The sequence below is a fragment of the Nerophis ophidion genome, linkage group LG14 (genome assembly GCF_033978795.1).
Source record: "Nerophis ophidion isolate RoL-2023_Sa linkage group LG14, RoL_Noph_v1.0, whole genome shotgun sequence".
In the NCBI taxonomy this organism is placed as follows: Eukaryota; Metazoa; Chordata; class Actinopteri; order Syngnathiformes; family Syngnathidae; genus Nerophis; species Nerophis ophidion.
The window spans coordinates 32,529,093-32,557,091 of record NC_084624.1 but is presented as its reverse complement, the minus strand read 5'-3'; the positions used below and the strand labels follow the sequence as shown (position 1 = coordinate 32,557,091).

Below are 27,999 nucleotides of genomic sequence, written 5' to 3'. Positions count from 1 at the left end.
TGGATGGATTATGTGACTGGGCAAGCACGCTGTTTGTTAGGAGGAAAAGCGGACGTAACGACAGGTTGTAGAGGACACTAAAGGCAGTGCCTTTAAGGCACAGCCCCAATACTGTGGAAATGGATGGATTTAGGTATTTGTCTTTTTTTTCATATTTTTTTATTCCATCCATTTACTACTGCTTATTCCTTTTTTGGGGTCGCGGGGGGCGCTGGCGCCTATCTCAGCTAAAATATGGCGGAAGGCGGCGTACACCCTGTACAAGATATTATTATTTATTAATATTTAATATCTTTTTCCTTGATGTTGAAAGTGCCTTGCCTTTTGTGTGAATTATAAGTGCATGTTTGTTTAATTAAAAAAAAAAAAAAAAAAGACAACAGTGTACCGGAAGTGGTCATGGCCAAACCGGTAGTGACTTTTGTTTTTGAGAGACAAAAACAGTCAGCAAACAAACACACGGTTCACTGTTATGGTATTTTTGGAAGCACCTACTTCAAGACTGGCGGACTAACTGAAGTGGACTCCACGGCAGCGGATACGTGTGCTGGTCGAAAAGGTCAAAGGAACGCAAAGGAGTCGGGTGGACGCAGCAATTTTGGAGGAACAAAACAAACCAAGTCACCCTACGTGAGCACTCTTTATGGCTGATTCCACCTTACGCTAACCAAACGCTGAAACTCTCACACGCATTGAAACCCTGGCTGTTTACCCACCCAATATTCCAATATCTGCCTGGTTCTGTTTAAGCTTTACGTCACAAGCTTGCCAGCAATCCTGCTAATTTAGCCCCAGTCACACTGAGTGGTTAGCTTGCACGATGTAGCCAAGGTTGAATAGTCTGCGTTCGCTTCCGAAGGACATTTTTCTTTTTTTTTTTTACCCCCCGAGTGGTTCCTGAGCAGTAAGTGACTGTAGAATGTGAAGCACCATGGCCAACTTGGACGCTTACAGGGAGTACCAGAGGATCGAGGACCTGGAGGAGGACTCACCGCCAGGAGAGGAGGACCTGCTGCTACACGTGCCCGAAGGCCTGAAAGGTAAACACTATCGTGACGAAGAAATAACAGCAACAACAATGTTCATATTAATCTGTTGCAGATTCTTGGCACCACATCAAAAACTTGGATAACTTCTTCACGAGGATATCCTTTGTTCACATTGACATATTTCCTTTAGAGTTGTTTTCATGGTTGTGACATCTACAGTGGGGCAAAAAAGTATTTAGTCAGCCACCGATTGTGCAAGTTCTCCCACTTAAAATGATGACAGAGGTCTGTAATTTTCATCATAGGTACACTTTAACTGTGAGAGACAGAATGTGAAAAAAAATCCAGTAATTCACATTGTAGGAATTTTAAATAATTTATTTGTGAATCATGGTCGAAAATAAGTATTTGGTCAATTACAAACATTTAGTTGAGTTTATTTGGAACATGCAAGCATACAACATGATACATCACAATTTCCAGTTTTTCTTTTAAACATGTTTGAAAAAGAGTAGGAAGAAGCAGAGCTTATCTAATCCTACCCCTTATCTTTTACGTAACAGTTGCTAAAATTTTTGTCCACTTCCTGTTCTCAATGTATTCACAATATACTCCATAAGTAATCACAATAAAAATAAATAAATAATTGGTGAAGTAAGTTTTATTTCATACGGTTAGATGAGTAAGATTATTTTGAGAATGAAAGAATGAATGGGTGAATAAAATCAGAATTTTTATCATGGTTCTTCTTTTTTGTACTTTGTAAACACTTCCAGTTTGAAGAGTTTCTTGAAGTGGATGTTATTAGTACATTGTTTGATTGCTTTGCTTATTAATCCATTCCATAATTTAATTCCACATACTGATATACTGAAGGTCTTAAGTGTTGTATGTGCGTACAAATGTTTTAAATGACATTTTTCTCCAAGATTATATTTCTCCTCTTTTGTTGTGAATAATTGTTGTATATTCTTGGGAAGCAGGTTATAGTTTGCTTTGTGTATAATTTTAGCTGTTTGCAATTCCACTATGTCGTGGAATTTCAGTATCTTTGATTCAATAATTAAAGGGTTTGTATGTTCTCTATATCCAACATCATGTATTATTCTAACTGATCTTTTTTGTAACACTGTTAGTGAATGAAGTGTACTTTTGTAATTATTTACCCATATTTCTACACAGTAACTCAGATATGGTAAAGCTAGTGATCAGTAGAGAATATAAAGTGATTTTTGGTCTAGAACATATTTGGCTTTATTCATTATTGACGTGTTTTTTGCTACTTTGTGTTGTATATTTTTTAATGAGATTTCAAGTTCAATTTATCATCAACAATTCAACTCAATACTTTTTAATATAACCTTTGTTGGCAATAACAGAGGTCAAACGATTACTATAGGTCTTCACCAGGTTTGCACACACAGTAGCTGGTATTTTGGCCCATTCCTCTATGCAGATCTTCTCGAGAGCAGTGATGTTTTGGGGCTGTCGCCAAGCAACACGGACTTTTAACTCCCTCCACAGATTTTCTATGGGGTTGAGGTCTGGAGACTGACTAGGCCACTCCAGGACTTTCAAATGCTTCTTACGGAGCCCCTCCTTTGTTGCCTGTGCGGTGTGTTTGGGATCATTGTCGTGCTGGAAGACCGAGCCACGTTTCATCTTTAAAGCTCTCACTGTTGGAAGGAGGTTTTGGCTCAAATCATTCTTTCTCTGACACGGATCAGTCGTCCTGTTTGTCTGTATGGTGTTCTTCGGATGCAACTCAGTATACTTCCTCCAAACACGACGAGTTGAGTTTATACCAAAAATTCCTAATTTGGTTTCATCTGACTACATGACATTCTCCAAATCCTCTGCTGTATCATCCATGTGCTCAGACAGGCCTGGACATTCACTGGCTTAAGCAGGGGGACACGTCTGGCACTGCAGGATTTGATTCCCTGTCGGTTGGCGTAGTGTGTTACAGATGGTAACCTTTGTTACTTTGGTCCCAGCTCTCTGCAGGTCATTCACCAGGTCCCCCCGTGTGGTTCTGGGATTTTTGCTCACCCTTCTGATGATCATTTTGACCCCACGGGATGAGATCTTGCATGGAGCCCCAGATCGAGGGAGATTATCAGTGGTCTTGTATGTCTTCCATTTTCTGATAATTGCTCCCACAGTTGATTTTTTCACACCAAGCTGCTTGCCTATTGTAGATTCACTCTTCCCAGTCTGGTGCAGTTCTACAATTCTTTTCCTGGTGTATTTCGACAGCTCTTTGGTCTTTGCCATAGTGGAGTTTGGAGTCTGACTGTTTGAGGCTGTGGACAGGTGTCTTTTATACTGATAACGAGTTCCGACAGGTTCCATTAATACGGGTAACGAGTGGAGGACAGAAGAGCTTCTTAAAGAAGAAGTTACAGGTCTGTGAGAGCCAGAGATCTTTCTTGTTTGAAGAGACCAAATACTTATTTTCCACCATAATTTAGAAATGAATTCTTTAAAATTCCTACAATGTGAATTCCTGGATTTTTTTTCACATTCTGTCTCTCACAGTTGAAGTGTACCTATGATGAAAATTACTGAAATTTGTCGTCATTTTAAGTGGGAGAACTTGCACAATCGGTGGATGACTAAATACTGTTTTGCCCCACTGTATGTAAGCGTACAGATCCATCAAAATGCTGATTTACCAGCAGTAAGCTATGTATTAATGTGTATTGACTCTTGAACTTTTCAAGTAACAACACATGTTCATACACGCACTTAACACTTATTTTTTACCTGGACTGTTTTTAAACCTTCCCTTAACCTGTGCATCCACATCTACCATTTCCATCAAAAGAATGGATTTGCCTGCATGATGCTGTCAGAGTTCTTTGAGCTCGTGTAAGTATTCAAATGTGTATTTACCACTGTACTATAAATTACAATTATTCGCAAAAACAAATGGTGCCTCCAATAATCTGTCTCAAAGTCTAACTGTTGCCATAATCAAACATTATTAACCACAGATTGATCAGTATTAAAGCAGCACGGTGGAACAGGGGTTAGTGCATGTGCCTCAGAATACACCATACACCATGTGGAGCAACTCCCTTTAGCTAATAATAATCACCTCCATTATGGCAAATGAACTGCATTTCTTAGTATCTCAGGTGTCAGTATCATTGTAGGATGAGGCTGAACCTATTACACACCAAGAGCAGGCCAGAAGCACTCATGCTAATAGCTAAGCTAACTGTGAAAATAGCTATAAAAAACACAAGTACATTTTAAAAGATTGTGCTTAGTAAATTTAAAGAAGCTGGAGCTGTGTTGCAGTAGAAATTAAGCAGCTATTAACAGTAAATAAATCAAATAGATTAATAATAATCTAGAGAGAGAATAATATAATTACAAATGTTGGTCTGTCAGCACTGCGGAGGAGGGATTTCTTTATTGGTGGTGTCGACATAGGTAAAAATATAGGGAATTTGTGGATAGCAATATTTTCTCCAAATCCTTTGTTTGTTGTTTATGTCAATGTGTCAAACTCAGGGAAATATTCCCTGAACAGAGGCACACATTTTGGACAAAGGGGAGTTAGTAAATGAGTAATAGTAGTTTTGGATTTTCTTTTGCTTAAACAACTCTATTTATTGAAAAATAATAAGGAGCTAGTTTTTAAATTGTGTTTATATTGTTAAACTGTCAATAGCACTGACCATAAATACATTGAAAACATTAAATGCACAATGATCGGTATTGGTATCAGCTGATCCCCCTCATGGATGATCCAAATTGGCAGCATTAAACCCTGATCGGAACATCCCTGGTTGCGAGTGTAAAATTAAGTTATTAACTATTGCCGTGTTTCATAACAAAAAATCTCTGCGTTTTAAAAACATGTGACAGCTAGCTAAGAGCTGCTGTTGGCAGATGCTTTTCTTCTCTTCACATAAAAGAAAGAATATGAAATAATGCAATCCTTAGATGCCAGTTCACTGCGCCTTCAAGTGCAAGATTTCCCAAAACCACGCAGAGTATGATGGTTTCGCGTCCATATTTTGCCTATAAAAATTCAGTCCTTCAGCAATTGAACTTATGTGCTTAACACAGTTCAATAGTTCTTTAATGTGTCATATAAGCTCAACTGAAAAATGTTGACTCATTCCCCTATTCATTTTCAATTACTGCTGTTTGAGACAACTGCAGGTGTGGGCATCTTTATTTTTAGGCCTTGAACTGGTGGTGTATGAATGTGGCCACGGCTTACGTTAATACAGGGCCTCATGAACCAATAGATGCTCTGTAACACGTCATTAAGTCAGCATGTGTCATAAATATTGCACATTAGAACAACAAATCAACAAGCTGCTAGATGTTGTATTCACATGACCTTATCAGTAGATATAACAAACTCGCTTTTCTCACCCTGCCACCTCTGGAAAATATAATATGTTGTCTCAGACTCACACCCTACTAAAATAATGTCACATTTGAAGATGGTGAAATGGGTACTAAATATTTGGAAAATACTCTTAAGTTATGTGTGCTAATGCTATAAATCTGAGCTAATGTGGCAATAGAAATTAGTTGCGGGCCATAAATGCCCCAGCTATCAACACTCAATACATTTCTCTGTGTGTTATGTTTAGTGTGTTAGCGTTTTTCTCTGTCTTAACAGTCAGTTTTTGTTCGTCGTCACTTTCACAACGTTCCTGGTTAACTGCGTGGAGTACGACGTCCTGTTTGCCAATCGAGCTGTCAATCACACGGGGTCAGGACACAACCCGTTGGACAGGAGCAAAGTAACCATCTCCGATGCCCTCTTGCCCAGCCAGCAGTGCACTGACAGGTAACGCTCCCTTTAACTGATACGAATGTTTCATTTTATAGTACATAAAATATGAACACAACAGTGGGATGCATTGTGGTTGTCTAAGGATCACATTTTGTTGTTGGTTTGTTCCTTTTATTGCACCTTGTGATAAGCTTTCCTGTTGCGACACTCAACAGTCGATGATGCTGGAAGCTTGTTTGTGTGTTCAGTGTTCAGTAAATGATCTGTGTCAGTGAGAAAAAAGTGGTCAACTGAGACGCTAAAACATTTTGGCTGGGCCACAGCGAGCAGTCAGCCACACGACACTTCACTGGCAGAGCTGCGAGGAACAGTCCCCGCCCACTCCACCCAGTTTTATCATATTTTCCCTTCCACAGTAGCTTGCTTGGCCTGTGCTTGTTTTCCACTACTGGAGTAATAGGTCTTCTGTCAGTGTACTTCTCAGCAAAGCTAAGCATTAGATGACTTGCAACCACTTGGACGGGATCATGGCGTTCCATAATTTGTAACCCTGGTGCCATGTGCCGTCTCTAATTTCTTTATGAAGGGTAGCGGCTTCCTGGAGCTTTCGTAATTGTAGATTTGGACGACTATCAGGAGATGTGTAAACAAGTGGTTGGTTGTTTTTTGTTTAATCAAAACCTCTTTTTAACATAACAGCAGCTGAGTTGTCATGTTTAGCTGATCGATTTTTCAAATTGTTCCCATTCTGAAACTACATTTCCCATTGGAAATATAGTCAGGTGAATTAATTTATTCCATCCATAAAACTTTTATTAACACTACGGACAATATTTTAAATGGGAACTGCAATTTAAAAAAACATTGTTTTCCATATTCACAATCTTTATGGCCCCGTTAGACTGCACACGAACCAAATATGAGTTTGTTTTTTTTACCCTCAAATGACACAGATCGAATTGTTTTGCTAGTCTAAATGCTTCAAATCTTATCTTATGGCATCAGATTCAGGCCACATCAGGATGTAGTCCAAATCCGATTGGAATCTGATCTATTTAAATGTGACTCTAGTCTAAACAGCAATGTGACATTTTCATCATCTTTACGCGAGCTACGTCATTCGTGCGCGTGGGAAAAGACGCAGCCCGTTAGCGGAAGTGGATACCTCATCACAACTTTCAGTTTTGGTGAGCAAAGAATTTTCGGTGCATTGCTAGTCAATAATGTGCAAATAATAAGCTATATGAATATATATTTTGATTCTGAAAAAATTGCAATCGTTGCAAGACCAGAATTGGCGCTCTGGCGTATTTGCTTACATGTTACGTACATTGCATAACTTGTTTACGTAACTAAGTTGAAAAATAAAGCTACCGTAGATTCATGGTGATGTCCGTGTTTCCTTTACTTAACAGCCATTAAAAGATTAGAACCCTCCCAAGTATATTAAACTGCCGGTGTGTGTGTATATATATATATCTCCATTCGTACATTGTAATTTGTGGCCTAAACATTAACAAAGAAGTGCCCCAATGTTCCTCTACTCTTGGTCACGTGACTGCAACCCTCCTATATGCTACTGTATTTTTTGATGCATGACATTTATATTGACAAATTTTGTTTTAGACTGCAATATTATTCAATTAAAGACACTTATTACTCATTTTAGACTGCAATATTATTCAATTAAGGACACTTGTTACTACATACAATGAGCTCCATAAGTATTTGCACACCCTGCAATTTTGCAAGTTCTCCCACTTAGAAATTAGGGAGAGGTCTGAAATGTTCATCATAGATGTATTTCCACTGTTAGAAACATAATCTAAAAAGAAAAATCCGGAAATCACATTGTATGATTTTTTATTTGTAATGATTTATTTGTATGTTACTGCTGTTGGGAGAGTGGCCGTTCCAGCAACCTGAGGGTTCCTGGGTCGATCCCACCTTCTTCCAACCTTGTCACGTTCGTTGTGTCCTTGAGCAAGACACTTCACCCTTGCTCCTGATGGGTCGTGGTTAGGACCTTGCATGGCAGCTACCGCCATCAGTGTGTGGATGTGTGTGTGAATTAGGGAATGTGGAAATTGTCTCAAAGCGCTTTGAGTACTTTGAAGGTACTCTATACAAGGTATACTATACAAGTATAGTATAACCCATAAGTAATTACACACATGAGAATCAGCAATAATTATGACTCTCAAAGAGCTGTCAGTCTACCTTCAAAAAAGTCCACCTTTACTCCCCAATTAATTATCCACCCGCCACCCCTTTGAGCTCGTTAAAGTCACCTGTGCAGCCCACAGTCAGTCAAGGTCCAACTGCTACCATGGGCAAGACTAAAGAGCTGTCAAAAGAGACCAGAGACAAAATTGTAGAACCCCACAAAGCTGGAAAAGGCTATGGTACAACTGGGAAGCAGCTTGGTTAGAATAGATCAACTGTTGCAGCAATTGTTAGAAAATGGAACAGGCCAAACATGACTGCTAATCTACCTTGGACTGGCGCTCCATGAAAGATCTCTCCTCGTGGCGTATCACTCATGATAAGAAAAGTGAGAAATCAGCCCAGAACTACATGGCAGGAGCTGGTGAATGACCTGAAGAGAGCTGGGACCACTGTTTCCAAGGCTACTATCAGTAGAACACTACGGCATAGTGGTTTAAAACCATGCAATGCATGAAAGGTTCCCGTGCTTAAGTCAGCTCATGTCCAGGCCCGTCCGAGTTGGCTAATGGCCATCTGTATGATCCAGAGGAGTCATGGGAGAAAGTCATGTGGTCAGATGAGACCAAAATATAACTTTTGGGTATAAACTGCACTCGTCGGGTTTGGAGGATAAAGAAGGATGAGTATCATCCCGAGAACACCATGCCTACAGTGAAGCATTGGGGTGGAAAGATCATGCTTTGGGGGTGCTTCTCAGCAAAGGGGACAGGACAACTGCACTGTATTAAGGAGAGGATGAACGGGGTTGTGTGAGATTTTGGCCAAAAAACCTCCTTCCCTCAGTCAGAGCATTGCAGATGGGTCGTGGCTGGGTCTTCCAACATGACAATGACCCGAAGCACACAGCCAGGATAACCAAGGAGTGGCTTCATACGAAGCATATCAAGGTTCTGGAATGGCCTAGCCGGACTATAGACCTAAATGCAATAGAAAATCTTTGGAGGGAGCTGAAACTTTGTGTTGCTCGGCGACAGCCCCGAAACTTAACAGATCTAGAGAAAATTTGTGTGGAGGAGCGTGCCAAAATCCCTGTTGCCGTGTGTGCAAACCTGGTGAAGAACTATAGGAAACAATTGACCTCTATATTTGCAAACAAAGGCTACTACACTAAATATTGACACTGATGTGCTCATGTGTGCAAATACTTATGAACCCCAGTAACATACAAATAAATCATTAAAAAATTATACATAGTGAATTCCGGATTTTCTTTTTAGATTATGTCTCTAAAAGTGGAAATACATCTATGATGAACATTAAAGACCGCTCCCTACTTTCTAAGTGAGAGAACTTGCAAAATTGCAGGGTGTGCAAATACTTTTTTACCTCAATGTATATCTACTTGTTGTCTTTAGCTGTTGTGTAGCTGCTAAGACCTACAGCCTACATATAATGGACCATGTTTATCTTTTGTAAATGACTTCACTAAAATACAAGAGAAGACCTCAGCCTTCCTGGTAAGTTCTATTCAGGTGTACTGGAGAGGATAGTCGAACCTCGGATTCAGGAGGAACGGTGTGGTTTTCGTCCTGGTCGTGGAACTGTGACCAGGTCTATACTCTCGGCAAGGTCTTTGAGGGTGCATTGGAGTTTGCCCAACCAGTCCACATGTGCTTTGTGGACTTGGAGAAGGCATTCGACCGTGTACTCCGGGAAGTCCTGTGGGGAGTGCTCAGAGAGTATGGAGTATCGGACTGTCTGATTGTGGCGGTCCGCTCTCTGTATAATCAGTGTCAGAGCTTGGTCCGCATTGCTGGCAGTATGTTGGACCCGTTTCCAGTGAGGGTTGGACTCCGCCAAGGCTGCCCTTTGTCAGCGATTCTGTTCATAACTCTTATGGACAGAATTTCTAGGAGGAGATATTCCCCAAGTGGAGGAGTTCAAGTACCTCAGAGTCTTGTTCACGAGTGAAGGAAGAGTGGATTGTGAGATCGACAGGCGAATCGGTGCGGTGTCTTCAGTAATGCGGACGCTGTATTGATCCGTTGTGGTGAAAAAGGAGCTGAGCCAGAAGGCAAAGCTCTCAATTTACCAGTCGATCTAAGTTCCCATCCTCACCTGTGGTCGAGAGCATTGGGTTATGACTGAAAGGACAAGGTCACGGGTACAAGCGGCCGAAATTAGTTTCCTCCGCCGGGTGGCGGGGCTCTCCCTTAGATAGGGTGAGAAGCTCTGTAATCCAGGAGGAGCTTAAAGTAAGGCCGCTGCTCCTCCACATCGAGAGGAGCCACATGAGGTGGTACGGGCATCTGGTCAGGATGTCACCCTAACGCCTCCTTAGGGAGGTGTTTCGGGCACGTCCGACCAGTAGGAGGCCACGGGGAAGACCCAGGACACGTTGGGAAGACTATGTCTCCCGGCTGGCCTAGGAATGCCTCGGATCCCCTGGGAGGAGATGGACAAAGTGGCTGGGGAGAGGGAAGTCTGGGCTTCCCTGTTTAGGCTGCTGCCCCGCAACCTGACCTCGGATAAGCGGAAGAAGATATATGGATGGACAAGAGAAGACCAACTTTATGTGCTTTTTGGAGGATTTATTGTCTCATAGTACTTTATCACATTATTTTTATTGGTTCAATAGAATATGTATTTTACTGTTCCATAGTGTGCTTGTGGGCAGCACGGTGGGGCAGGGGTTAGTGCATGTGCCTCAAGGTCCTGAGTAGTCCTGAGTTCAATCCTGGGCTCAGGATCTTTCCGTGTGGAGTTTGCATGTTCTCCCCGTGACTGCGTGGGTTCCCTCCGGGTACTCCGGCTTCCTCCAACCTCCAAAAACATGCACGTGGGGATAGGTTGATTGGCAACACTAAATTGGCCCGAGTGTGTGAATGTGAGTGTGAATGTTGTATGTCTATCTGTGTTGGCCCTGTGATGAGGTAGCAACTTGTCCAGGGTGCAACCCGCCTTCTGCTCAAATGCAGCTGAGATAGGCTCCAGCACCCCCTGCCACCCCAAAAGGGACAAGCAGTAGAAAATAGATGGATGGATGAATAGTGTGCTTGTACTGATGATTGCTTGTATTTATTAATGTCTTAATGTTTTTGTGTATGTTGTCTCATTCTGCCTAAACACTCTGCAAGACTTCTTGTATCAGACAGAGCTTTGATGCAAGTCGATATCATCCAATGTGTTTTTTTTCCTGATATCTGACTGATATCTATATCGGATCCGGACACACCTAGTTATCATCACATTTTTCTGGTTGCTTCACTTATACGTTTGTGAGTGACATTGCAAAAGAGCTAAAGAAAAAGCAACACATACTTGTGTAGCTAATACTCTAGATGTTTACTGAGCCAAAGTCTTTTTTCCATTAAATTAAGATCAATTCCACTGTTCTAAATTCATAAATAATCTTGCTACTTGGAGAAGTCTAGATACATTTACATTTTGTCATCTTTATTAGTAATGTTGCTTGTTTTTGGTCATGTCTCCATCCACCTTCAGGATCCAAGACAACAGCTGGATCATTTTCCTGCTCATCATGGCAGCCGTCTTCTGGATTTATCGCCTCATCAAGGTCTTTTGCAATGTCCTGAGCTACTGGGAGATCCGCCAGTTCTACATCAAAGCGCTGAAGATCCAAATGGTACATGTCAGATAATCAGACATTGATTACAACACAATACTTAGCGATTATTCATTTTCTTTGCATAGTTAATTTCAACGAGCGTTATGCTATATTGCTTGAGTTATATAGATGAATGTATCCATCCAAGTGTGTGAACGTGACTCACTACTGTCTCATTGTCTCAGGATGAACTATGCAACTTCACGTGGCAGGAAGTCCAGGACCGCCTCATCAGCCTGCAGCGAGAGCAGCAAATGTGCATCCACAAGAAAGAGCTGACAGAACTCGACATCTACCACCGCATCCTGCGCTTCAAGAACTACATGGTGGCCATGATCAACAAATCCCTGCTGCCCGTGCAGCTACAGCTCCCCCTGCTGGGAAATGTGGTCTTTCTCACACAGGGCTTAAAGTACAACTTTGAACTCATCCTTTTCTGGGGGCCAGGCTCGCTGTTTCAGAACAAGTGGAACCTGCACTCAAAGTACAAGCGCAGTGGTAACCGCCTGGAATTAGCGCAGCAGCTTAGTAGAGTCATACTGCTAATGGGCGTGGCCAACCTGCTGCTTTGTCCCTTCATTTTGGTGTGGCAGATCCTCTACGCCTTCTTCAGCTACACTGAAATCATTCGCCGCGAGCCTGGGAGTCTGGGTGCACGCCGCTGGTCCCTCTACGGTCGATTGTATTTGCGTCACTTCAACGAGCTCAACCACGAGCTGCACGGACGCTTAGGCCGAGGCTACAAGCCTACGTCCAAATACATGAACTCCTTCACATCGCCGCTGTTCACTGTGCTTGCTAAAAACATTGCCTTCTTCTCTGGCTCGGTGTTGGCGGTGCTTATCGCACTGACCGTCTACGATGAAGATGTTCTGACAGTGCAGCACATTCTGACTGTCATCACCGTGCTAGGGGTGGTAATCACTATCACCAGGTGGGTCACGTGCATCATTTGATAACTAGTTTATAAAAACACAGAAATTACTGTCTTCCTTGAAATGTTCAACAACAGATACGTTCATAATTTCTTATTTGTCCTACACCAGGTCCTTTATCCCAGATGAGCATATGGTGTGGTGTCCAGAGCAGCTGCTGCAGTGCATGCTGGCCCACATCCACTACATGCCAGACCACTGGAGGGGCACTGCTAACAAGAGCGAAACCCGCGATGAGGTGGCGCAGCTGTTCCAGTACAAAGCGGTGAGGGCAAACCTTGTCTTGTCACACTGGGAAGTGGATTAGCCATACTGCAGAATTTAAACTGGACCATCTTGTGGAATGAGCCTTACAGTGGGGCTGGACAATTAATGAAATTTTGATTTTGATTATGGCTTTTCATGATCATGAAAATTTAATAATTGAAAAAAGAAAAACAATTAATAGGCCTTGCAAAGTGCATGTAAATTTCAGAGATTGTAACGGTGGAAGGGATGAGGAGCAAATGAGTGAAAAAAGAGCATGTGTACTTGGAAGTGTGGGCTGTGTTTGCTACTCTTTATTTGATTTTTATGCCTAATCGGTAATCACTAAACTCAACAAAAAAAAAAAAGGATTTCCGCGTTGACAGAACTGCCGGCAGTGTCAATTGACCATTAAAAAGGTAAAAAGGAATGCGCTTTGAAGATCAATGTACAAACACAGAAGCGCTCTGCTCTCAATTTTTTTTTTTAAACAGCGTCAAGTCGCCTCCATACGTCAAGCTGAGAACAGCAGAGCACATCCTCCCCCATTTGCAATTATAATGTGGTGCGCCACATTCAGTCAGACTTTGCTAACAAATTAAAGGTTTCAAAAAAGTATATTACACACCTACAAGTGCTGTTCATATTATTAGAATATCATGAAAAAGTTAATTTATTTCAGTAATTATATTCAGAACGTGAAACTTACATATTATATCAATTCATTACACACATAGTGATATATTTGAAATGTTTATTTCTTTAAATTTTGATGATTAGTACTGACAATTACTGAAAATCCCAAATTCAGTATCTCAGAAAATTAGAATATTAGTTACGACTAGTACCAAAAAATATTTTTTAGAAATGTGGGCCAACTGAAAAGTATGAACATGGAAAGTTTCAGCATGTACGGCAATCAATACTTAGTTGCAGCTCCTTTTGCCTGAATTGCTGCAGCAATACGGCGTGGCATGGAGTGGACCAATCTGTTGCACTCCTCAGGTGTTATGAGAGCCCAGGTTGCTTTAATAGTGGCCTTCAGCTCTTCAGCATTGTTGGGTCTGGCATCTCGCATCTTCCGCTTCACAATACCCCATAGGTTTTCTATGGGGTTAAGGTCAGGTGAGTTTGCAGGCCAATCAAGAACAGGGATACCATGTTCCTTAAACCAGGTACTGGTAGATTGGGCACTGTGTGCAGGTGCCAAGTCATGTTGGAAAATGAAATCTTCACCTCCATAAAGTTGGTCCGCGGCAGGCAGCATAAAGTGTTTTAAAACTGCTGCATTGACCCTATACCTCAGGAAACACAGTGGACCAACACCAGCAGATTGCATGGCACCCCAGACCATTACAGATTGTGGAAATTTGACACTGGACTTCAGGCAATGTGGATTCTGTGCCTCTCCTGTCTTCCTCCAGACTCTGGGACCTTGATTTCCAAAGGAGATACAAAATTCACTTTCATCTGAAAACATAACTTTGGACCACTCAGCAGCAGTCCAGTCCTTTTTGTCTTGAGCCCAGGCGAGACACTTTTGATGTTGTCTCTTATTTAAGAGTGGCTTTACACAAGGATTGCGACAACTGAAGCCCATATCTTGCATACGTCGGTGCGTGGTGGTTCTTGAAGCACTGACTCCAGCTGCAGTCCACTCTTTGTGGATCTCTCCCACTTTTTTGAATCGGTTTTGTTTGACAATCCTCTCCAGGGCGCGTTTATACCTCTTGCTTGTACACTTTTTTCTACCACATCTTTGTCTTCCCTTCGCCTCTCTATTAATGTGCTTGGACACAAAGCTCTGGGAACATCCAACCTCTTTGGCAATGACCTTTTTTCTCTTGCCCTCCTTCTTTAAAGTATCAATGGTCATCTTTTGGACAGTTGTCAAGTCAGCAGTCTTCCCCATGATTGTGTGTCATACAGAATCAAAACGAGAGACCATTTAAAGGCTTTTCCAGGTGTTTTGATTTAGTTAGCTAATTAGAGTGCGGCACCAGGTGTCTTCAATATCTGACCTTTTCACCATATTCTAATTTTCTGAGATGTTGAATTTAGGGTTTTCATTGGTTGTCAGCTATAATCATCTCCTTTTGGGCAAAAAACACTTGAAATGTATCAGTCTGTTTGGAATGAATGTACACATTCTACAAGTTTGACTTTCTAAATGGAATTAATGAAATAAATCAACTTTTTTATGATATTTTAATATTATGACCAGCACCTGTATAATGCACTTGAAGCACTTATTGATTAATTTACACAATTATTACGCTTTGACTTAAAATACTGGTCAAAATTGTCCAAAGACAGATTACACCATGAAAGTGAGGGATTTTATTTGCATTTAATTAACAAATATTTTATTTGACACAAAAAGCACACACTATATGGTGGTGACACAAATGTAAAAGGAAAATAAATAAAATGAAAAACAATTGAAGTGGAAAAACTAAATTGTATTGTTTTTTATATTGCTATTGTTATTTACATTTATTGATATTTCTATTATTTCACTTCTTGTGACCTATTTGTTACTAAATTCTGTCTGTTTATTTTTTTCAATTAAAACAAATATATATATATATATATATAAATATATATATATACATATATATATATATATATATATTGAGAGAGAGTGAGATTTTTATTTGTATTTTTTAAATGTTTCAAACTCCTCTCTGAGCTGCTACCTTAGGCAGAGGAGTTTGCGTGTCCCAATGATCCTAGGAGCTATGTTGTCCGGGGGATTTCATGCCCCCTGGTAAGGTCTCCCAAGGCAAACTGGTCCTAGGTGAAGGATCAGACAAAGAGCAGCTCGAAGACTTCTATGGATATATAACAACAGACACTCAGTTTTCCCTCGTCCGGACGTGGGTCACCGGGGCCCCCCTCTTGAGCCAGGCCTGGAGTTGGGGCACAATGGCGAGCGCCTGGTGGCCGGGCCTGTCCCCATGGAGCCCGGCCGGGCATAGCCCGAAGAGTCAACGTGGGTCACCCTTCCAATGGGCTCACCACCCATAGCAGGGGCCATAGAGGTCGGGTACGGCGTGAGCTGGGCAGCAGCCGAAGGCAGGGTTCTTGGCGGTCTGATCCTCGGCTACAGAAGCTAGCTCTTGGGACGTGGAACGTCACCTCACTGGGGGGGAAGGAGCCTGAGCTAGTGCGCGAGGTAGAGAAGTTCCAACTGGATATAGTTGGACTCACTTTGACGCACAGCAAGGGCTCTGGAACCAGTTCTCTCGAGAAGGACTGGACTCTCTTCCACTCTTGCGTTGCACACAGTGAGAGGCCACGAGCTGGGGTAGCAATTATTGTTTCACCCTGGCTCAAAGCCTGGACGTAGAGTTCAACCCAGTGGACGAGAGGTTAGCCTCCCTCCGCCTTCGGTCGGGTGGGGGGATGGGTCCTGACTGTTGTTTGTGCTTACGCACCAAACAACAGTTCAGAGTACCCACCCTTTTTGGATACACTCGAGGGAGTACAGGAAAGTGCTCCTCCGAGTAATTCCCTTTTCCTACTGGGGGACTTCAACGCTCATGTTGGCAACGACAGTGAAACCCGGAGAGGCGTGATTGGGAAGAATGGCCGCCCGGATCTGAACCCGAGTGGTGTTTTGTTATCGGACTTTTGTGCTCGTCTCGGATTGTCCATAACAAACACCATGTTCAAACATAAGGGTGTCCATATGTGCACATGGCACTAAGACACCCTAGGCCGCAGTTCCATGATCGACTTTGTAGTTGTGTCATCGGATTTGCGGCCTTATGTTTTGGACACCCGGGTGAAGAGAGGGGCGGAGCTTTCTACCGATCACCACCTGGTGGTGAGTTGGCTGCGAGGGTGGGGGAGGATGCCGGACAGACCTGGCAGGCCTAAACACATTGTGATGGTCTGCTGGGAACGTCTGGCAGAGTCTCCTGTCAGAGAGAGTTTCAATTCCCACCTCCGGAAGAACTTTGAACATGTCACGAGGGAGGTGTTGGACATTGAGTCCGAGTGGACCATGTTCCGCACCTCTATTGTCAAGGCCGCTGATTGGAGCTGTGGCCGCAAGGTAGTTGGTACCTGTCGTGGCGGTAATCCTAGAACCCATTGGTGGACACCAGCGGTGAGGGATGCCGTCAAGCTGGAGAAGGAGTCCTATTGGGTTCTTTTGGCTCATAGGACTCTGGAGACAATGGACAGGTACCGACAGGCTAAGCGGTGTGCAGCTTCAGCGGTCGCGGTGGCAAAAACTCGGACATGGGAGGAGTTTGGGGAAGCTATGGAAAACGACTTCCGGATGGATTCGAAGCGATTCTGGACCACCACCCACCGCCTCAGGAAGTGGAAGCAGTGCACTGTCAACACCGTGTATGGTGCGGATGGTGTTCTGCTGACTTCGACTGCAGATGTTGTGGATCGGTGGAAGGTATACTTCGAAGACCTCTTCAATCCCACCAACACGTCTTCCTATGAGGTGCCTGGGGAATTTGTGGTGGGCTCTCCTATTTCTGGGGATGAGGTAGTTAAAATGCTCCCCGGTGGCAAGGCCGGAGTTCCTCAAGGCTCTGGATGCTGTGGGGCTGTCTTGGTTGACAAGACTCTGCGGCATCGCATGGACATCGGGGGCGGTACCTCTGGATTGTCAAACCGGGGTGGTGGTTCCTCTCTTTAAGAACGGGGACCGTAGGGTGTGTTCCAACTATCGTGAGATCACACTCCTCACCTGGGGGAGCACTTTCCTTTACTCCCTCGAGTGTATCCAAAAAGGGTGGGTACTCTGAACTGCTGTTTGGTGTGTAAGCACAAACAACAGTCAGGACCCGTCCCCCCCACCCGAAGGCGGAGGGAGGCTACCCTCTCGCCCACTGGGTTGAACTCTACGTACAGGCTTTGAGCCGGAGTGAAACAAGAATTGCTACCCCAGCTTGTGGCCTCTCACTGCGTGCAACGCCAGAGTGGAAGAGAGTCCAGTCCGGTAAGGTCTATTTAGGTGTACTGGAAAGGAGGCTACGCCAGATAGTCGAACCTTGGATTTAGGAGGAACAGTGTGGTTTTCGTCCTGGTCATGGGACTGTGGACTAGCTCTATACTCTCGGCAGGGTCCTTGAGGGTGCATGGGAGTTTGCCCAACCAGTCTACATGTGCTTTGTGGACTTGGAGAAGGCATTGGACCGCGTCCCTCGGGAAGTCCTGTGGGGAGTGCTCAGAGAGTATGGGGTATCGGACTGTCTGATTGTGGCGGTTCGCTCCCTGTACGATCAGTGTCAGAGCTTGGTCCGCATTGCCGGCAGTAAGTCGGACACGTTTTCAGTGAGGGTTGGACTCCGCCAAGGCTGCCCTTTCTCACCGATTCTGTTCATAACTTTTATGGACAGAATTTCTAGGCGCAGTCAAGGCGTTAAGGGCTTCCGGTTTGGTGGCCGCGGGATTAGGTCTCTGCTTTTTGCAGATTATGTGGTCCTGATGGCTTCCTCTGGCCGGGATCTTCAGCTCTTACTGGATCGGTTCGCAGCCGAGTGTGAAGCGACTGGAATGAGAATCAGCACCTCCAAGTCCGAGTCCATGGTTCTCGCCCGGAAAAGGGTGGAATGCCATCTCCGCGTTGGGGAGGAGACCCTGCCCCATGTGGAGGAGTTCAAGTACCTCGGAGTCTTGTACACGAGTAAGGGAAGAGTGGATCGTGAGATCGACAGGCGGATCGGTGCGGCGTGTTCAGTAATGTGGACGCTGTATAAATCCGTTGTGGTGAAGAAGTAGCTGAGCCGGAAGGCAAAGCACTTAATTTACCAGTCGATCTACGTTCCCATCCTCACCTCTGGTCAGGAGCTTTGGGTCATGACCGAAAGGACAAGATCACGGGTACAAGCGGCCGAAATGAGTTTCCTCCGCCGGGTGGCGGGGCTCTCCCTTAGAGCTAGGGTGAGAAGCTCTGTCATCCGGGAGAAGCTCAAAGTAAAGCCACTGCTCCTCCACATCAAGAGGAGCCAGATGAGGTGGTTTTGGGCATCTGGTCAGGATGCCACCCGAACATCTTCCTAGGGAGGTGTTTAGGGTACATCCAACCGGTAGGAGGTCACGGGAAAGACCCAGGACACGTTGAGAAGACTATGTCTCCCGGCTGGCCTGGTAACGCCTCGGGATACCCCAGGAAGAGCTGGACGAAGTGGCTGGGGAGAGGAAAGTCCGGGCTTCCCTGCCTAGGCTGCTGCCCCCGCAACCCAACCTCGGATAAGCGGAAGAAGATGGATGGATTTGTTTTTTTAAACAATATTTAAAGTTGTGTTTTTGGGTGATAATAAATACTCATATTTTCAAATTAATAAATAATTGGCTAATTAATTGTGATTACAATATCAATAAACATAATCAGGATTATTATTTTTGTCATAATCGTCCAGCCTTACCTAACAGTATATAAATACACATAGTACCTCCTCCCCCACATCCTTTATTTATTTGTTATTTGCGCGACACAATTACATTTGGACCCACACAAAAAATCCTCTCTCGCAACCTCTTTATAATAAATGGTAAATGGGTTGTACTTGTATAGGGCTTTTTTACCCCTTTTTAAGGAGCCCAAAGCGCTTTGACAATATTTCCACATTCGCCCATTCACACACTGACGGCGGGAGCTGCCATGCAAGGCGCTCACCATAATAGGGCCTGTCTGTGTCTAGCTCCTCAGAGTAAGTATAGTATCATAACTCTCCTCAACACACTTTATACGCACATTCCACAGCTGATTTATAGCCGAAATATGCTCTCGCGTCACGAGGGATGAAATTTGGATTGCAGAAATTGGGAGGAAACTGGCTTTCGCACAGGAAGTGTGGATTAAAATGAGCATGGTTTGAAAGGATTAGATGCGTGTTTGAAGTACAATGAACGGGAAACAAATTGTTCTATAATACATGTTTTGTTCAAAATGAACAGAATGACATAAATGACTTTAATTAGTTTTTTCAAGATTCTATTCAGATTTGGTTTATGTTAACCTTGTATGTCCTGGCTGGGAATCCAACCATGTCCCCTGGGAGAAAACTTTGCTACTTAAACCATTACACTACCAGAAATCACAGACTTCAGCTGCAATTATCTATATTTTTCCCTCAGCGCAGTCAATAAGATAACTCTCTTGAGTGGAGCACTCGACTCCTCTTGTTTGAATTTTTCGTTTTTCTTAATTGTTCGTGATTCATATTGCCTTGTTGAGGCAAACTTGCTCTTACCTCGCATCCGACTGCTGATCGGTTAAGTGCAGCAGTGTGCTGTCAATCATTGTCAAGTTTACAAGAAGGCAGTCCCAGGAAGCCAATCAATGAGCTTGTGGGCGGTCTAAAGAGACACACTTTAATCTGAGCAGCTGTTTTCCACCTTGCGCTAAAATTTGACTTATCTCCGTTTAATAGCATAACATTATTTTTGGACCTTAAAAAGTGCAAGGGGACATGTCCCCCCCTCCCAAATTACGTTTGTGCGCATCACATAGCTTGCTTGACTGACCTGGTCAATGCAGATTTCTCCCATTTTCTGTTGTTGCTGTTTACTCAGACTACCATCGCAGTTATTGTGTGTACTCTCATCAGGAATTCATTCACTTTCATATTTTAATGTACTTAGAAATGAAAAGGCTGTTGGGCGGGATACATTGTGGTAATTTTTCCAATTTCAAAACTCTCATTATCAGGTGTTCATCCTGGAAGAGTTGCTGAGTCCCATCGTCACGCCCTTCATTCTCATCTTCCTGCTGAGGAACAAGTCTCTGGAGATCATCGACTTCTTCCGGAACTTCACGGTGGAGGTGGTCGGAGTGGGAGACATCTGCTCCTTTGCACAGATGGACATCAGACGCCATGGAAACCCAACTGTAAGCACGCCTTACTGAGAGTTTGTTAATCTAATGAGACAATACATTATTACACTGTATATATAAACATGTTTGATGACATCACAGTGGATGTCCGAGGGCCAGACGGAGGCGTCTGTGTACCAACAAGCTGAGAACGGCAAGACAGAGTTGTCCCTCATGCACTTCACCATTAAGAACCCGCACTGGCAGCCACCGCTGGAGAGCTCTGTGTTCATCAGCCACCTAAAGGAGAAGGTGCATCACGACGCACAAGGTGGTCCATCTACGCAGCTTCTCCTCTCTGAGGCTCCTCTCTGCACATCGCTGCAGTCCAACGAGTCAGGAACAGGGGTAAAGAACCCTTCGCAACATCGGCGTGTGGGACTCATAAATTAACTTTCTTTGTCGTTTCCAGCCTGATAATTTGTTAGCAAGCGTCCTGGCGCACCCCGTACTAACGGCGTCGGGACTACAAGGCAGAGATCATTGCTTTATCCCGCCAAGCACTGCAGCTTCGGCCGCCGCCAGCGTCCTGGCCTCTTTGTCCACCTCCCAGTTTCCACACGGCAGCCATCGTGGCCGCCCACTGCGCCATCAAACCTCTTCTGCCCATCCAGAGAGCACCATGTACCGCAGCGATTGCACTGTCTTTGACAGGTCCTAACAAACCCTCAAACTCATGAAATATTAATTCTCTTCAGCTTTAATTAACATTCTATATGTTTGACTATATGTTTTTCCCAGTATGTCGATCAGTGACAGCCGCTTGCGGAGCAATACCCTTCACTCAGAGTTTGCCTCAGCAGAGATGAGCCTTCACGCCATTTATATGCATGAGGTAATTTATTATATAGACAAGTTTTTTTTTGTTTTAATATGTAAATTAAGTATTGCTTTGACACACCTACCGTCTTTTCAGCTGCACCAGCAAACTTCTCATCCGCAGAGAAGTTCCGGGCATTGGCAACACAACCCGATGCCGATGACGGAGCTCCACAGCAACACTGGTAAATTTAGCATCACTCACATGTTGCAGGAATGCAGCACTGGTATGTATTTTTTTATTTCAAATGAAAAGTGATAAGGAAAGAATATTAGAACACCTCTTTTGAACTGTTGCACACAAAAAGGTGAACATTCGTCCAAAAAACACTCCTTACTATGTTGCCTGGGCTTTTAGTTTTCTGCCAAACACTCAACATGGTGTTAGACTTAAAATTTTTCACACAACTCACAAAAACCATGACATTTAGTACAAACGCAAAATTTAGAAACATTTTGTTGTTGTTTTACTTGTGGCAGCCCTAACTTTACTTGGGGCGTGACACCACAAGTAAATGAAAGTATGGGGAAACTAACAACTCACAGGTGGTATCACAAATGTAATATAAAAAAATAAACAAAAGTTATGTAATTATGTTCTGTATTGTGCTCCATTTGTATCACTTAGACTCTTTGTATTTTTTTTCCAAGTTTTCCCAGCCCATGTTTATTCCACTTCGTCATCAGCCACCGCTGTGCAACTTGGTGGTTGGCAAGAAGAAGAAGAGGACGTAGGTGAACAGGAGATTAACAGCGGATCCACTCCAAAACAGGCCACTGGGACACCTCACTGAAGTGCCTTATGACATAAGGTGTGCTATCTATTTTTAACCGTGTAGCTAAGTGCAAAACCTAATGTGAAATGATCACTGTGATAATTTAATGGTGTTGAAAATCATTGAGAAAAGTTGTTCATCATTAAATAAGTGTCAAGTTTAGTGTCTAGAACATCCCACCTCAAAGCCTGGCAGTGTGACATCAACATGGCTGATCAAAACAATAAATTACAAAGGAGACTAATGTTTTTAGTATGGAGAGCCAAATGAGACAAAAAAAAATACATCTTTAAAGGAATACTTAGATGTGTCAACAATAATTATAATTACACTTCAATACATAAATGTGCCATTATTTTATTCAATATTAAACCACAGGTAATTATGAAAGTAATTATTGATGTTGTTATTTTTAAGTTTTTTTGGATGATTCAATAATGACACATTTAGGTAATTCTTTTAAGACGTATTTATATAATTAAATTTGTCCCATTTGACTCTTGTCAGCCCTTCATTAATGTATTTTATTTGTCAAACTCAGCTGTAATAAATAGTGGGTGGGCCAATTTTCCCTCCCAATTTTTCATATGTGTGAGCAAACGCCAAAACTCCTTGAGCATTCAGTGGCGCACATATGAGCGACAGCAGACGTGCACACTGTTATGCGCTTATCTTTTTATTCGATTTTGTATGCGGCCTAGATTTGCCGTGCGCAGAGGACGTGTGAGCAGTGTGCTATTGCACAGCGCGTACCTTAGAGCAGTGGTCCCCAACCACCGGGCCGATTGGTACCGGGCCGCAAAATGATTTTTTATTAATTTGTATTTTTTTATTTTTATTTTTATTTTTTTAGTTTTATTTAAAAAAAAAAATGTTATTAAAACATAAAAAACACAAGATACACTTACAATTAGTGCACCAACCCAAAAAACCTCCCTTTTTCATGACTAATTATCAAGCGTTGACCGGTCCTCAGCTACAAAAAGGTTGGAGACCACTGCTCTTAGACGGAACGTTCGGTGGGGATAACACAAATCTAGTCCAACCATTGCCTTTGTCTGAAGCCTGGAACTTTGAAAGTACTTTAACTTTACCTTTGAAAGTCTTTTGGCAGCTGAGGAGGATAAACACATACTTTTTCAGGAGCCGGTGGTAGATATTTAAAACCTTGCTGTGTATGTACAAACGACACCTGCTGTTGCAGTTAAAATATAGGAATTGATGGAAGTTGTGGAATTTATTTCCGCACTTTCCGACCAACATAGATATGACCAGTACTACACCGCTTCTCTTGACAGCTGAGTTTGACATGTAAAATAAATTTATCAATCGCTGACAAGGCCCAAATGGGACAAGTTTTAATGAATAGATAAAAATCATTCAATAATTAAATGTAATTTCAGATTGAATAAATGAATGACACATTTAATAACACATATATTTATGTAATTCCAATTCTAATTAATTGATAACACATTTAAATAATTATTTATTGACTTCAATTATTTATCTAAATTTAGTTTTTTAGTGTTTTGTCAAATGTTTATAATTTTACACAATGCAGAGTGAATCTGTAGTGACGTATCTACACACTGATTTCCAATACAATATTTATTATATTGTGATATTAATAGTATAAGAAATGCTTAAAATGTTAATTTTGTGCACAAGTTATTCTTGACTTTCTCTCCTCTTTTCTGGAAAGCAGCAGAGCCAGCCATGTACTTTTTATACACTTGAATGCTTTTTTCTTGTTTCTTTTCAGTGTTTACATATGACTTTTCTCCTGTGAACACGGTGGCCTTAAAAGATCTTCATAGAGAGTTCTAGCACGGACCTTTTAAGGGCCTCTCTGGAACACGAAGTACCCACTATTCTCTTCTTCGTCGCACATCAGGGAAGCATATATTTACTTTTTTTCTTTCTTTTTTTAAATTTTTTTTTTACATCACACATGGTGACTTTTGTCATCGTGTGTAATAAGACCACTGATGGAAACGCCAAAGTCTCCTGCTGACCTCTGCTGGTAGCTCTGTGCGCTACCACGCACTGCACAGCACAGCGACCGTCTACTATGTCACAGAATCTCTCCACTGCTTTACTGCTTTTTTAACAATGGTTGTTATCAGTGTAGACACTTGAAAAGTCCACATTGTTACATTTAAATCTGACAAACAGGTCTCCTGAGCTTGACTATAGAAGGCATCACCGAGCACATTAACGTGTTTTTGTGGATTATTTCGATGCTGCTTCCTGTGTTTACGACACAGATTTGTTTCAGTATTATTGTCTCTCAAGCTTTTTGTGTCATGACTCTTTTTGAAATATGTCAGAACTTAAATAGAACTGGTACACATTTCATGACAGGAAAATACAAATTGATGATGACCGAATCATCTGAAAACTGAAACAATTTTTTCCCATAAGATATGATGTAAATCCAATGTATCCATTCCAGGCACATGGATATATACACAACATACATTTTATATAGAATAATTACAGTTAAAAAAAACCCTAACAACTATTCACATCCAAATCGTGATTCTCATTTATGTTGATTCCAAATCAATTCATAATTTCAAAAATAGATTTTCTTAGGCCGTCTTGACACTCACTCTGTGCGTATATGTTAGACAAAAGCAGGCAAGAGGAGCTTTGGTAACCTGCTTTAAAAAGGTTTTATCATAATTGTTATACCAAATACCATATTGAGAGAATTGATTTGTTTCCATAATAATTTCTGAATTTAATCATCACTCCAATACTCAAATTGGGAGTGGTTGTAAGATTCACATTTACAGTGAAATACATATCACTAAGGAAAGTTGGGAAAGACGGGGGGTATGTGGAGAGAGGAGCCACACCGAGGCAACCTTTGTAAGTTCTTTAAATAACTCATTAATGTTTCTTATATTCTTTATCAAAGTGCAAGCACTTTCTTTGGCCCCATGTGGATTATTTTGCAATCTTATGCAATTAAAAAAAAACAACATACTGCCCTCAAGCCCATTCACCTAGCACTCAGTTATGCACTTGAACGCCTCAATACATACAGTATCACAAAGCACAGTGCTTGATGAATACTGCTCTGTCACGATAAAACGTAGAGAGGCACGAAATTGCCCGTCGTTCTGTGGGCGTTCTGTTAGAACAAGTAAACCACTCACCCACAAAAAGTTGATTAAAGGATGACTTAGTCCGACAAACCATCACAAAATATGCCCACCCCAAAAGAACCAATAGTCATTCTTCACAGAGACTTTGTTTGGATACTTGGATTCCACGGAATAGTTTGTTACATGTAAAAAAATATAAACCGAATCACACGAAAAGTGGGACGTATAAAAAAACGAGGCACCACTACTGGCAACTTTTAGACAGCAAGCATTCACTTCCTGTTAAATCTGGAGATCTTCAGTGAAGCACTGATCCAAGAACTGATCATTAGGACAATATTTTTAAAACATGCTTGGTTTGTTTATAAGTAGGAATGCATTTCTGGTCCGATATACGGAAACTTCTCATAGGAAGTGTGGAAATTGGATCACTTTTCAACATTAGGGAGCGTGTTGTATTTGGAGCTTTATGCAAATCTTTCAATAGACGACAATAAACAAACTCCCTATGACCATCCTCATTTTTATTAAACACTCACCATTATAAGCCCCTTTCACACAACCTATAAAAACATTGCTCTGTAAATATAGAGATAAAAGCAGACCAATTACCACCTTTCCTTGTGATATCAGAAGTGGAATAGTACCTTTGTGAAGGGAGTATTCCTTAACGTTGAGGTCCGGGTGATAAGGTTGACACCTTGTTGTGTTGAACGCAATCAGCGCTGTCCAACACATATTTTCTCACACACCACACGCATCTAATTATCTAATTTGCTGTGAGAAAGCGCACATATCTTCAATGCAAGGTCCTGCTTTAAAGAGTTCTATGTCAAAAGCATTGGCAAACAATTTTGTGGGATCTCTGTTTTATTATAAGAAATTTAAGTTGATTGAACTTCTACAGAATAATTTAATCGCTTTTCCCTTACAAGAGCCTGGAAAGAGGAAGCCTCTCAAGCATAGTTAGTTTTAGATGTATTTAGTACCTCCTCCCCTGATATTTAATATTTTTTGATTATTATTTATTTGAAATAACTTAAGTCTACAAGGTGTGTATATGTATGCAGATGTGCAAATATAATGTGTGTTTACACACACATTATATACACACACATTCAATGTATTCATATACATTGGGCTGCAACGATTGGTCGATTAATTTGATTTAAAAAAGCTTTGATTTATATTCTGCTGCCTCGTTTAATGAGTGTAACTAATCAACATTGATTAAATCCAGACTGCATGGAGTGCCTGGAACTTTAAATATGCATACATATTTTTTTCACGGCCACATAAGCGTGTGTGTGCTGTGATCAGAGAGATTTGTGAGATTTTTTGTTTTTTGGTCAATGCACACATGGTAAAGTACAATTTCAATGTTGATTATGTGCATTCATTAGGGAACAATAATGAAAATTGATGCAAGCAGAAAATGTGTTTATTTGAAATTTTTCCCTAAAATATTCTTTGAAGCAATTCAGTGTGTTTTATCCGAATACTCAAATCGAACAAACTAGTCGGTAGATTACTCAATGATTCAAATAATGGATCGCTGCAGTCCTACATACACTGTACATACATACAATACATATACATTTATACATACATGAGTAGCTTGCCAAACGACAATAAAATAATGTTAGAACATTACAGCGCTTCTTAAATATGGTTGGGAGGTAGTGTGAAATGTTGGGGTGGGGGTGGGGTTTGGCTGTGTAAGGCTCACCAGGAAATATGAGCAAATATACATAGCCTTTGGATTTAGGGAATGAGGAATTATAATATCCTTAAGTGTAAGCTCTTTATTTGAAGCCACGAAGTGGCTTAACACATACAGATCAATAAAATAAATATTACCCGGTTGATGTGGACTGTGCACAATATATTGCTTTATGGCTTTTATTTTATTACTGTTTTGAAATCATAACCTATTCAGAAAATGTAGACCTCTTTGTGTCTGTGGAAGGAAAAAATGCTCAACAATGCTAAAATTTCAGTATTTTGCACTGACACATATAAATATGTATTTACATGTACATAATATACAGCACATTTGCAGCTCAAGACAGGGGGCGGAGTCTCAAAGGGACACTGCCCCTGAGCCACCACTACCACCTCTACATGTTTGTACATATATATAAATATGAAAGCTATATCATCTTTTTCTATCAACCAGATGAGGTTGCATCACAATATTTTTGCGGTCGCAGCGTGTGCATTTTATACTAGCTGCACGGCTGGTGTTCTCCTGCTATTATAAGCAGTGCCTTAGTGTTAACGACTCATGTAGGATTTATTTACAGCGGCTATTGCACCATACTGTCCCTGTGTGGGTGTGTGTGTTTGTAACATCATGTACAATATGATGAACGGCAAATACGCTGACAACATGCATTTTATTGATGCTGTCTGACTTTGCACTGACTTGTATCATCATCATCAATGTTTGACTTTATGCCCACCACACACGCGCACACAGTGGCTGGGACAAGGTGCTATGTTTTTATGCTAAAATACTACAATAGGTTTTACAGCCATTTAAATACTAAACACTAGCAGACAAATCCAACTTGCCGGCACAAAAAACATGTTTTGTGTGTCCCTCCGCTGAGAGGCAAATTTGTATTTAATTATTTGTATGTGTGTTTGTGTTATGTGATGTTTGTTTGAAATAAAACATATTTTTGCGATTGCA

At 41.8% G+C, this 27,999-nt stretch overlaps 1 protein-coding gene across 2 annotated transcripts; it reads left to right on the top strand.

The window, feature by feature from the left end:
* The first annotated feature begins 399 nt into the window (after positions 1 to 399).
* Positions 400 to 27,999, top strand: atg9b (autophagy related 9B). 2 transcript variants are annotated; one of them, XM_061920463.1, is made up of 15 exons: positions 400 to 630; positions 892 to 1,040; positions 1,102 to 1,147; positions 3,801 to 3,863; positions 5,644 to 5,814; positions 11,434 to 11,575; positions 11,743 to 12,491; positions 12,604 to 12,757; positions 20,423 to 20,602; positions 20,690 to 20,935; positions 21,000 to 21,241; positions 21,329 to 21,422; positions 21,504 to 21,591; positions 22,058 to 22,218; positions 23,948 to 27,999. In XM_061920463.1, exons 2-14 carry the CDS (start codon positions 932 to 934, stop codon positions 22,198 to 22,200), a joined length of 2,427 nt encoding a protein of 808 aa, XP_061776447.1. In that variant the 5' UTR covers positions 400 to 630; positions 892 to 931; the 3' UTR covers positions 22,201 to 22,218; positions 23,948 to 27,999. The 2 variants fall into 2 exon arrangements, with proteins under 2 accessions (XP_061776447.1, XP_061776446.1); XM_061920462.1 differs by having other exon boundaries at positions 400 to 1,040.